The sequence below is a fragment of the Pleurodeles waltl genome, chromosome 5 (genome assembly GCF_031143425.1).
Source record: "Pleurodeles waltl isolate 20211129_DDA chromosome 5, aPleWal1.hap1.20221129, whole genome shotgun sequence".
NCBI lineage: Eukaryota > Metazoa > Chordata > Amphibia > Caudata > Salamandridae > Pleurodeles > Pleurodeles waltl.
This window is the reverse complement of record NC_090444.1, coordinates 1,839,937,740-1,839,950,797: the sequence shown is the minus strand read 5'-3', so window position 1 is coordinate 1,839,950,797 and position 13,058 is coordinate 1,839,937,740. Positions and strand designations below refer to the sequence as shown.

Genomic DNA, 13,058 nt, shown 5'->3' with positions numbered 1-13,058 from the left:
GTAATAGTAAATTGTACCCCTTCAATGTCAAACGCTTTCCCTACAGTTGCACAGAATGGAGTGGGAATAGTACATTTTACCCCTCCAATGTTGAACACTTTCCTTGCTGCTGCACAGACTGGACTCGGAATACTACATTTTACCCCTCCAGCTTCAAATGCTTTCTCTACTGTTGCACGGACTGGAGTGGGAAGAGTACATTTTACCCCTCCTAAGTACAAAGCTTTCCCTACAGTTGCCCTGATCGAAGTAGGAATAGTAAATTTTACCCCTTCTGTGTACAACACTTTCCCTACTATTTCACATAATGGAGTGGGAATAGTACATGTATTATTCCTCGAGTTTAATAGTCTTGGTAGTGTCATTTAAATATTTATTATTATGTGTCTGTATATTTAATATATGTTTGTCATTTTGTAACACATTATTAGTAAAACATATTTTATCTGTTGTTCACCTTTTATGTATAATTAAACTGGAAATGTTTTAATTTTTTCGCAGGTTATTTGTTATATTTGTTATTCTTTTTTATGTGTATGTTTATATATATATGTATATTTGTTATATTAGTATATTTAAAAAAATCTGAAAAGTATAATAGAAATTAAAATTAATATGTTTTATAATAGTTTTACATTATTATTATATATATGTATATAAACATACACACATACATATATGTTTAAATATGTATAAGTATATGTTAATATATATTTTCAACTATTCTTTAAACATATTTAATTTATATTATATTAATGTTATATGTTAAAATATTTAAGATTTATTGTTAAAATAAAATAATATTTTTATTTCGATATTTGTGCACTTACCTTCATATGTATAGGAAAACGATATTTTTGTGATCAATATTTTTGACACAATATTTTTGCATCACGATATTTTTGGTTTTGATATTATGTCAGTGAACCCCAGGAAGGAAAACTCATGATCAGACACAGTGAGAAGAGGAGTTAAGCGGTTCTTATACACACAAAAAGTGAGAATACATTTCTCAGAGATTTCGCTGCTTGATGAAAGGCGCTGCAAGGAAGGAATCGATGTAGAGGTGCTCTACTCAGGCTGAAAACATAAATGGCATCAGACAAGCCTGAGACATGGTGGCGTTGGGGGCTGTAGTGGTATAGACTGAGAACTGATATTGCATCCCTTCAAGTTAGAGAACTTTTCCTTGATTGTCAGTAACTCTTGACCATAGATAGTATATGTGAGTTTTGGACAGAGTTCATGAATGGTGCCTCACGAAACACCAGGCCAATGTGGAATCTACAGGAATTGCTTTGTCTTAACCATGTAGTGTCAGATTCACAGAATTAGGCGTCACATGCAAATAAGTACTTCATAGGATTACCTTCTGTGGGGATATGAGCATACTCCCTGACAAAAGGAAAATGGATAAGTTACTTACCTGTAAATCCTAGTTCTCTTCCAGGGGTATCCTCATCAAAGTCATAAACATTGAATATTCCCGCCCTTGTGCGGGGACCCCGGAGCATATATAAAATATATACACATTATACATGTGTAACAAACAGTCATGCAGGCTATCATGTTAAAAACAGGCTAAAATGCTTTATTTCTATGAAGTTTTTTTTTGTTTTTTTTTTTAAATACTACAATAGAGCATAAATAAGTAGCCAAGCTCCTAAAACTAGGCTTGGGGAAGTAAGCAGTAGCAAACTCTAGTGAAAAAATAGAGAAAACTGCATTGAAAAACAATGAAGCATTCTTAGCCAATAGGCTGCATGTAGGTTAACACAGGAGAACCATAAAAACTTTGGCACTGTGCCTTTAAGACCCTGAGCACCTCCAGTATCCCACCATGCCTCAGGGGTGAAGGAAAGGTGACAGTTGGTTCACAGTTAGGTCAGTTCTTTTTACGGTGACAATTTGTATAATTGAATCAAAATACTGTCTGTCCTGCACTTCCAGTAGACGTGTGTCCGGGGAGGAGGGTGGGTTGTTTATGACTTTGATGAGGATACCCCTGGAAGAGAACTAGGATTTACAGGTAAGTAACTTATCCTTCTCTTCCAGGGGATCCTCATCAATAGTCATAAACATTGAATAGATTAGCAAGCCCATCCCTAAACCCAGCGGACTGTCCGATAGAAGTGCAGGAATAGACATGTCTTACGCAAATAAATTCCTTAGAGAGGCCTGCCCCACTTGGGCATCCGCTCTTGCATCTGAGTCTAAACAATAATGTCTTGTAAAAGTATGGACAGACTTCCATGTAGCAGCCTTACAAATCTCAGATATAGGAACATTGTTAAGGAGAGCAGCAGTAGCCGCTTTTCCCCTTGTGGAATGCGCTCTAGGCCGCGCTATCAATTGTCTATTAGCTAGCTGGTAAGTATTAACAATACAAGAGACTATCCATCTTGATATTGTTCGCTTAGATGCTGCTTCTCCTGTCCTTAAATGACCATAGTTCACAAACAAGCGGTTAGAGTGTCTAATTGATTTTGTCTTGTCCAGATAAAATTTCAGCACTCTTTTCAAGTCTAATGAGTGCAATGCTTTCTCAGCCGGAGTTTCCGGATTGGGAAAGAACGTCGGTAAAGTTATGGTCTGATTAATATGGAATTCTGACACCACCTTCGGAAGGAAAGATGGGTGAGTTCGTAGAACTACTCTATTGTCATGAAAAACCGTGTACGGTTCTTTTGCAGAAAAGGCCTGGATCTCACTGACCCTCCTCGCTGAAGTAATGGCCACCAGAAAAGCCGTTTTCCACGTAAGGTGTTGTAAGGAGGCCTTATGGATAGGCTCGAAAGGAGGGCCCATAAGTTTTGCTAGGACTATGTTCAGTTCCCACGGAGGAGAAGGCCTCCGAATTGGCGGAAAAACTTTCTTCAAACCTTCTAAGAAATCCTTGACTACAGGTTTCGTAAAGAAGGATTCCTGAGAAGGTGACTTGCGATAGGCAGTAATAGCAGACAAATGTACCTTAATAGATGATACCTGCAGACCGGATTTCGCTAGGTGAAGCAAATAGGACAGTATGACGTCCTCCTGCGCCCGTATGGGATTATGGCCTTGCTGACAGCACCATATGTAGAATCTCTTCCACTTAAAAGCGTAGGAACGCCGCGTGGAAGGCCGTTTGGACTCTTTCAAGATGTTCATGCACTCCTGCGAGAGTCCTAGGTGCCCATACTGCAGGAATTCAGGAGCCATGCTGTTAAGCTCAGAGAGGGTAGGTTGGGATGCAGAATCCTGCCCTCCATTCTGCTCAGAAGATCCGGTCTGCACGGCAGCCTCCTGTGAGGTTTTTCCGACAGGTTGAGGAGATCCGTGTACCAGAATTGTCGAGGCCATTGTGGCGCTATAAGAATCATTCTGGTCCTGGATCCGTAAAGTTTGCTGATCACTGCCGGAATGAGGGGAATCGGAGGAAAAGCGTAAAGAAATGTCCCTGACCAGTCGATCAACAGGGCATTCCCTCGAGATCCTGGACGGTAGAACCTGGATGCGAAGTCTGGGCATTTCCTGTTTACATCGTCTGCGAAGAGGTCCAGTTGAGGCCGACCCCATTGCGCGAAGATGTATTCTGCGACTTCGTCGTGCAGGACCCAATCGTGAACGTCCTCCAGGTGTCTGCTTAGAAAGTCTGCTTCTACGTTCTGCTGACCTGGCAGGTGAACTGCTGTGATTGACATTCCTCTGGCCAGGAGCCAATGCCATATCGCTTGGGACTCTCGTGAAAGGGGTAGGGATCTCGTTCCCCCTTGTTTGTTCAAGTAATACATCGTGGTTGTATTGTCCGTCTGTATCAATAGAGTTTTCCCCTGAATTAGCGGTGTGAAAGACTTGAGAGCCAGATGGACCGCTCTGAGTTCTAGCAGATTGATGTGGTACTGCTTCTCCTTGTCTGACCACAGACCCTGCGCTTGAAAAGGACCCAGATGAGCCCCCCATCCCTGAAGAGACGCATCCGTTACCAGAGTGTCGGATGGAAGTACCTGGTGAAACGGAGCGCCCACTGACAGGTGAGGTCTGTGCATCCACCATCTCAATGACTGCAGTGCTACCTCCGGTAGCCGCATTGTGTCTTCCCAGCGACCTGTTCTTTGGCTCCAATTGGCCTCCAATGCCTCTTGGAGGGGTCTCATGTGGAGTCTGGCATTTGGGACAATAAAGATGCAAGATGCCATGGAGCCCAGTAGTGATGTCACCTGACGTGCCGTAGGTGCGCTGGCTCTCAACAGGTCCTGGCACTTCATGTTTATTGAGGACAGTCGTTCCTCCGAAGGATACACTTTTTGTAGTTCTGTGTTTATGATAGCTCCTAGGTAGTGAAGACTCTGCGTTGGAGTCAAGGTTGACTTCTGGTAATTGACCTGAAGACCTAGAGCTTCGCAAACTCCTAGTACAATGTCCCGATGGCTTCTCGCCTGCTCCGGAGAAGAAGCCTTTAGTAGCCAGTCGTCTAGGTATGGATATATGTATATCCTTTGTCTTCGTAGATGCGCCGCCACCACTGCCATACATTTCGAGAAAACTCTTGGAGCAGACTTCAGGCCAAAGGGTAGAACCCTGAACTGGTAATGCTGTAACGCTACTCGAAAGCGCAGGAATTTTCGATGCTTTGGAGCTATTGGGATGTGGAAATACGCATCCTGCAGGTCGATGGAGCACATCCAGTCTCCCTGATGCAGTTGAGGGAAAATTTGGTGAAGCGCTAGCATTCTGAACTTCTGCTTTCTTATGTATTTGTTCAGCAGTCTTAGATCCAGGATTGGCCTGAAAACGCCCTCTTGATCCTTCTTTGCTACTAGAAAGTAACGGGAGTAGACCCCCTTTCCTCTGTGGGCAGGTGGAACCCTTTCTATGGCATTCTTTCTTAGGAGGGCGAGAGCCTCCTTGCGTAGCAAGGTGAGATGAGCCGGATTGTGTTTGGTTGGTGGCAAGTGTGGTGGAGGCTGCTTGAAAAGGAGAGAATAGCCATGTTCGACAATATTGAGCACCCATTTGTCTCTTGTGATAGAGTGCCACTCGTGAAGATGAACAATAATACTTCCCCCCACCGGAGTGGTGTACAGTGTCGAGGGAAGCGAGACTTCATTGCTTAGTGGGTGCTTTTGGAGTGGACTGTTGAGGTCTACTTGACCCTCGCTCCCTTGTGTTTCTTCGCTGAAACAGAGGGCGTCCCTGTCGTTGCTGAGACCTTTGCGACCAATGAGGGGTTTGAACCCTCTGTTGGAAAGGGCGTCTATCGTACGGTCTGTACCTCCGCCTGAAATCTTTCCTTCTTTCGAGGCCTACCGCCTTCATGGTATCCACCTCGGTCTTCATGCGGGCCATCTCTTCGTCTGCATGGGCACCGAATAGAGAATTCCCGGCAAATGGGAGATTCAGGATACGTTGTTGTGCCTCCTGTTTCAAGCCAGTGAGCCTCAGCCAGGAAGATCTCCTCGCACAGATACCATGTGCGTACCCATGAGCCGCCAAATCCGCCCCATCCGCTGCTGCGCTGATAACTTGGTTAGATACCAGGCATCCTTCCTGTAGAATCTCTTGGAAATCTTGCCTGTCTTCTCTGGGCAGTTTTTCTGTAAATCTACTGAGGGAATCCCACAGAGAACGATCGTACCTGCCCAGGAGCGCAGACGCACTAGAGACCTTCATTGCTGAAGCCGCTGTCCCGCACATCTTTCTTCCCAGAGAGTCTAAATGCCTGCTCTCTTTATCCGGGGGTACCGTGGATGAAGATGCCACCGAGTGGGTCTTTCGGGCGGCAGCTATGATCACGGAGTCTGGTGGCGGATCCTTCCTAAGGAATAAAGGGTCTTGCTCTGGAGCCTTGTACTTTTTAAGAATCCGAGCCGGGGCAGACTTAAGCGAGGCTGGGGCCAGAAAAGTGTCCATGGTCGGCTGCAACAAACCAGGCACTAGAGGCAGCAACTTTTTCGACGCTGATCTCTGTTGTAGCGTCTCAAAGATGATTGATGAGGAGGTAGACGGTTCTGGAACCTCTATATTGAGTTTCTGCGCTCCTCTTAGCAACACCTCGTTGAAAGTGGTTATGTCATCCACTGGAGAGACTCTAGCAGGTGGTGAATCTGTAAGAGTAGGTGAGTAACGCCCGACAGAAGAACCTGATGAAGACCAAGAGGGTGATCTTCTTGAGCGCGACCTGGATCTCCGTTGAGAGCGAGATCTGCTGCGGGACGCTGTAGCCGAGCGCCTAGGCCTCGCGGTCGGCTGTCGAGGAGCTGAACGAGCCCGTTCTGCCCCGGCTGTCGGCGATGGCGTTCTTGGCGGGGAGGCAGTGGGTGAATACATTCGCGAATATTGCGAATCTGGGGAGGCCGCTGGTCTGTTGAGGCTCTCCAGCCATCTCGGAGATAGGTTGATGGGCGAGACATGCCCAGGAGATGCTCTTGACCGAGAAGAGTCGCTCGGTATGGAGACCACTGGAGACTGAGCCTTGTCTGGCGAGGGGCGATGTTCTGCTCCCTGTTGGACCGGTAAAACCTGCGTCGACGTCGATGGCTGTTTCGACGTCGAAGGACGCCCAGTCGGTTGGTCCTGCCTCGACGTTGATTGCCTCGACGTTGAGTGCCTTGACGTCGAACGGCGTTCCTTGGACCTCGACCTGCTCGCCGTCGTGTGCCTCGACGTGGAGCGATGGGAGGTTGACGGCGGATGTTTCTCGTGCCGTCGTGGAGATCTCGACGTCGTGTGTCCTGACGTCGGGGGGCGCACAGCCTTTGGCGGCGACCGGGCATGCCGGCGGTGGCTCGACGTCGATCGGCGGGCTGCCGTCGACGGAGACCTGCCCCTGCTCTGATGTTCCCTCGACGCCGTTCCCTTCGACGTCGGGTGCGTCGCCGTCGACGGCGATCTATGCCGGTGGGACGGTGGTAGCGACGACGTCGACGGTGAACAAACAGGTATTTTCCTACCTGTCGACGTCGACCGGGCCATTCTCTCCTGAGAATGGCGTTCTGGATGCCTGGGGAGTGAGGAGGACGATGTTCTTTTCCTCTCCTGAAGCCCATGAAGTCGGATCTTCTCTCTGTCTTTCAGAGTCCTCCTAGACATGTTCTTACAGTACTTACAAGTGTCAGGGCAGTGACTCTGAGGCAGGCATACTATGCACAGAGAGTGGGGATCTGACTGGGCCTTCTTCTTCCCACAAGCAGGGCATTTGACAAAAAGAGAAGGCATTTTTCTGTCAGAAAAAACCTTCCTAGCTCAGACAAAGATGTTACTTGTCGAGTGAAAAGTGAAAAAACGCTTTTTTAAATAATTTCTCTGAGGAAAACTCAGAAAAACTGAGAGCTCAATGCTCCAGGATCCTCTCAGAAGAAGCCGGAAAAAAGAACTGACCTAACTGTGAACCAACTGTCACCTTTCCTTCACCCCTGAGGCATGGTGGGATACTGGAGGTGCTCAGGGTCTTAAAGGCACAGTGCCAAAGTTTTTATGGTTCTCCTGTGTTAACCTACATGCAGCCTATTGGCTAAGAATGCTTCATTGTTTTTCAATGCAGTTTTCTCTATTTTTTCACTAGAGTTTGCTACTGCTTACTTCCCCAAGCCTAGTTTTAGGAGCTTGGCTACTTATTTATGCTCTATTGTAGTATTTAAAAAAAAAAAAAAAAAAAACTTCATAGAAATAAAGCATTTTAGCCTGTTTTTAACATGATAGCCTGCATGACTGTTTGTTACACATGTATAATGTGTATATATTTTATATATGCTCCGGGGTCCCCGCACAAGGGCGGGAATATTCAATGTTTATGACTATTGATGAGGATCCCCTGGAAGAGAACCTGAAGGTTTCCTTCCCAACACTGCACAAATGTACAATGCAGGAGCCTTGCAGGTCGCCTCTGCCAACAAGGGAATTCCTTGGGATAAACAATGTGTCTGTTGTCCTTGAGTGACAGGAACCCTCTACCACACCTCAGCCTATCATGGATCCCATACAGTGGGGGAATCCCAAGGGATTTCATAAACCCTGAGCAATGGGAAACAGAAGGTACTGCCAGCTATAATCTGCTAGGTTCCTCTGCCACTGCACCATCACCCTCTGACCAACCTAGCCATCTCAGAATTCGAGAGTGAACACCACCACTCAATACTGACATGGCGAGGCTTTGGTAAACCAATAGTGATGGAAGGGAAGCAGCATGCCCACCTTTGCCTCTGCATTGGCACTGTCAGCTGGCTGCTACGTGGCAGCACTTTGACAGAGAGAGATCGCAATCTTTCAAAGCTTAATTCCAAAGATAATCCGAATTGCTCCATTATCTTTTATACAAAGGCAAGACTGAAGATAATTTGGCCCTGGCTTCAATGGGAGGGCCGATAAGTATAATTATACAGAATCAATGGATCTCATATATCTGAATGGCATTTACAATACCATAAAAACCAACCATCCATAGGTCTCCTTCCAAAGTCAAAGATCGTGTGACCTGTATGAAGCAGACTGAATCGTGACACATCGCAGAAGGTATCCTTCTTCAGAAACACATCGATATATTCTTCTTAGCGATCTTTACTGCACACCTTAATGCCAGCTACAGAATTGCTAATACTTCTTCGTTCCCAAAACTGTTAATACAGTAAGGAGCAGTGTCAGTTAGCCTACAAGAACATCACTGCGAAAAGAGACAGTCTACGATGGCCTGAGGAGCACAGACTCGCGCTTTTTGTTGCATGAAATTGCTCACATGCTCGAAACCTCTTATTGCTACGGCATGGAGCCAATCATCAAATACACTTTGATTAGAATTGTCAGATTTCAAAAACTCACTTTATCAGCTTTTGCAGATGCGACTGCCAATTCTTTTTCCTTTACTGCGAGCTCTACAGATAATACAGCAATAGAATCACTTGCTTCCAAAAGTTTAGCGAGACCTAAAAAAGAATAAACATATTCTACAATTTAGAAAACTGAAGCAGAAAACAAAGGACATTAAATATTTCAGCATTTTGTGTCACAAATAGTTTGTGTTGGGCACTGTCTATTTTTATCTGGTGGTAACGGCTATTTATCTGTCCACTTGATAAATAGTGAAATTCCTCTGCTATTTACACGGCTGCGGGCTAAATAGTAGAAATTGTTTACTGTTTGTCCGGCAGCCTTGATAATATCAGAGATACTTCACTATTTACACGGCTGCTGGCTAAATGAACTCGCTACTTACCTTCAGTAATGCCTTATCTGTAGAGACTGTATCTAGCTGCAGAATGCTTATCTTAGACTAATCCTCAGGTGTCAGACTGGATCCGGATAGTTTTTTTATGAGTACCCTGTTCACTGGTAGGTGGCGTGGTCCAGCTCCTCATGGTGTCGTCTGGCTTCACCTGTGCCAGAGGAGACATGCACAGTGCCTATATAGGCGACAGTCCACCTTGCTGAGGCCAGTTTTGTTTTTGCATCTTTCCACTCCAGGATCACAGAGCCATGAAAAACACTGACCATTGGCTGTGAATCTTGGGCCCTGAAAAGGGAACGGCCTTGTACCTAAAAATCTGGTCACAGAGTAAGGAGGATGGGTTGGTTGCTAAGAAATCTACAGCTAGAGAGGGTCTCTAGCAGGTAATGCGTTACTGAAGGTGAGTAACTTGTTCATCTGATAGAGATGTCTAGCTGCAGGTTTCTTATGTTAGAATATATACCCAAGCAATACTCCCACAGAGGTGGGTCTGTGACCCAGATTTAGACTAGCAGGACCGAACGGGCAAAGTGTCCATCTCGACGGACCAGACTGTCCAGACAGTAAGAAATGCCTCTTTTTCTATGGTCACCCCCTAGTTTTTTTACTCATTCTGCTGGTTTTTTTACTCAGAGTGCACTGAGGCCTGCTAAAAAGACCTCTGTGCCAGTGCCCTGACCCTAAAGCGTATGTTGAATTGCCTGTGCCCAAGTGGAAATGGCTAAATTATCTGTAAATCCTAAGTAACTGGTACCCTAGTACCCAGGGCATGTAAGTTAGAGGGGTACTGTAGGAGGCTGGCCTGACTTATAGTGGGTACCTTGTGGTACTTACACCTTGTGCCAGGTCCAGTTATCCCTTATTAGTAGAATAGAGGTGTTCTAGCAGCTTAGGCTGATAGAGGTAGCTATAGCAGAGCAGCTTAGGCTGAACTAGGAGACATGCAAAGCTCCTACTTTACCTCTTATATCATATAGCACTATATCATAAGAAAACACAATACTCAGAGTTACTAAAAATAAAGGTACTTGATTTTAGTGACAATATGCCAAAAGTATCTCAGAGGATATACTCCCTTAGGAGGTAAGTAATATACATAAAATATATGCACACACACCAAAATCAGGTAAGTAATAGAAAAGTAGTGCAAACACTGTAGAATACAATAGAATGCAATAGGGAGAAATAGGCCTAGGGGAACTCAAACCACATACTCCAAAAGTGGAATGCGAACCACGAATGGACCCCAGGCCTAGTGTAGTGTGTAGAGGGTCGCTGGGAGTGTAAGAAAACACTAAGGGTGTCCAAGATACCCCACCCCAAGACCCTGACAAGTAGGAGTAAATTTACCCTACTACCCCAGAAAGACAGTAAAGTCGAGATAGGGGATTCTGCAAGGACAACAACTGACTGCAAAACACTGAAGACGGATTCCTGGACCTGAGGACCTGTAAAGGAAGTGGACCAAGTCCAAGAGTCACCCAAGTGTACAGGGGGGGCAGGAGCCCACTAAACCCCGGATGAAGGTGCAAAAGGGCTGCCTCCAGGCGGAAGAAGCCGAAGATTCTGCAACAACGGAAGGTGCCAAGAACTTCTCTTTTGGTCAGAAGATGTCCCACGGCATGCTGGAGGATGCAGAGTTGTTTCCACGCAGAAAGACCGCAAACAAGCCTGGCTAGCTGCAAGAGTCGCGGTTGAGGATTGTGGGTGCTGCTAGGGCCCAGGAAGGACCAGGAGGTCACCCCTTAGAGGAGGAGACAGAGGGGGCGCTCAGCAGTGGAGAGAACCCACGCAGAAGCAGGCAGCACCCGCAGAAGTACCTGAACAGGCACTTAGTAGATCTGAAGACAGCGGTCGACTCAGAGTCACAAAGGAGGATCCCATGATGTCGGAGTCCAATTCAGCGAGTTGGGCAATGCAGGACGGAGTGCTGGGGACCTGGGCTAGGCTGTGCACGAAGGAAGACTTGCAAAAGTGCACAGAAGCCCGAGCAGCTGTAGTTCACGCATTACACAGGATTACTGTCTGGCATGGGGAGGCAAGGACTTACCTCCAACAAATTTGGACAGAAGGGCCACTGGACTGTCGAAGACACTTGGACCCAGCTCCTGTGTTACAGGGAACAAGCTCGTCAGGATGAGAGGTGACCCACAGGACCGGTGATGCAGAAGTTTGGTGCCTGCGTTAGCAGGGGGAAGATTCCGCCGACCCACAGGAGATTTCTTCTTGGCTTCCAGTGCAGGGTGAAGGCAGACAGCCCTCAGAGCATGCACCACCAGGAAACAGTCGAGAAAGCAGGATCCCTTGACACATAGGCAAAAACAAACAAACACAGAGTAAAAATGGGGGTCACATGCCAGGTAAGATGGTACTTTCCTACAGTACTCAATCTGAGTTGTTTGATATTAACCCTTATGTAGCTGGGAAACTGGTATTGACCAGTATCCAGCATATATATTAAAATGGCTACTCCGTTCACTCACTATTTACCAGGTTTGGGAAGGACACAGTGGGAGCATATTGGTCATGCAGCTATTGTAGGAAAGTACCATCTTGCCTGGCATGTTACCCCCATTTTCCACTGTGTGTGTCACTGGCATCCTGCTAGGCAGGACCCCAGTGCTCATAGTATATGCCCTGTATGTGTTCCCTGTGTGGTGCCTAACTGTATCACTGAGGCTCTGCTAACCAGAACCTCAGTGTTTATGCTCTCTCTGCTTTCTAAATTTGTCACTGCAGGCAAGTGACTAAATTTACCAATTCTCATTGGCACACTAGTGTAGGAGGCTGGCCTGGCATGTAGTGGGTACCAGGACCAGTTATCCCTTATTAGTGTAGAAGAGGTGTTTCTAGCAGCTTAGGCTGATAGAAGGTAGCTATGGAGAGCAGCTTAGGCTGAACTAGGAGACATGCAAAGCTCCTACTATACCACTGGTGTCATATGCACAATATAATAAGAAAACACAATACACAGATATACTAAAAATAAAGGTACTTTATTTTTATGACAATATGCCAAAAGTATCTCAGTGAGTACCCTCAGTATGAGGATAGCAAATATACACAAGATATATATACACAATACAAAAAATATGCAGTAATAGCAAAAGGAAGTAATGCAAGCAATGTACAGTCACAATAGATTGCAATGAGAGCACATAGGTATAGGGGCAACACTAACCATATACTCCAAAAGTGGAATGCGAACCACGAATGGACCCCAAACCTCTGTGAGCTTGTAGAGGGTCGCGGGGACTGTAAGAAAACAGTGAGGGTTAGAAAAATAGCCCACCCCAAGACCCTGAAAAGTAGGTGTAAAGTGAACCTATGTTCCCCAGAGAACACAAAAGTCGTGATAGGGGAATTCTACAAGGAAGACCAACACCAGCAATGCAACAAATGTGGATTTCCGGACGAGAGTACCTGTGGAACAAGGGGACCAAGTCCAAGAGTTGCGACAAAGTCGAGATTGCCCAGGAAATGCCAGCTGAGGATGCAAAGAAGCTGCCACCGGATGGTAGAAGCTGTGGATTCTGCAAGGACGAAGAGGGCTAGAAACTTCCCCTTTGGAGGATGGATGTCCCACGTTGTGAAGAAGCTCGCAGAGGTGTTCCCACGCAGAAAGACCACAAACAAGCCTTGCTAGCTGCAAGGGTCGAGGTTAGGGTTTTTGGATGCTGCTGTGGCCCAGGAGGGACCAGGATGTCGCCAATTGCGTGAGGAGACAGAGGGGGCACCCAGCAAGATAGGGAGCCCTCTAGAAGCAGGCAGCACCCGCAGAAGTGCCGGAACAGGCACTACGAAGAAGAGTAAACCGGAGCTCACCCGAAGTCACAAAAGGAGATCCCACGACGCCGGA

The 13,058-nt window shown here is 46.3% G+C and overlaps 1 protein-coding gene across 1 annotated transcript in view; it reads right to left on the bottom strand.

The window, feature by feature from the left end:
• DNAH8 (dynein axonemal heavy chain 8) overlaps positions 1 to 13,058 on the bottom strand; it is a 9,979,189-nt gene that overhangs the window by 1,919,741 nt on the left and 8,046,390 nt on the right. The window contains exon 64 of the mRNA XM_069236651.1: positions 8,794 to 8,897. Within this exon, the coding sequence (XP_069092752.1) occupies positions 8,794 to 8,897 (104 nt within the window). The remainder of the gene's footprint in view (positions 1 to 8,793; positions 8,898 to 13,058) is intronic.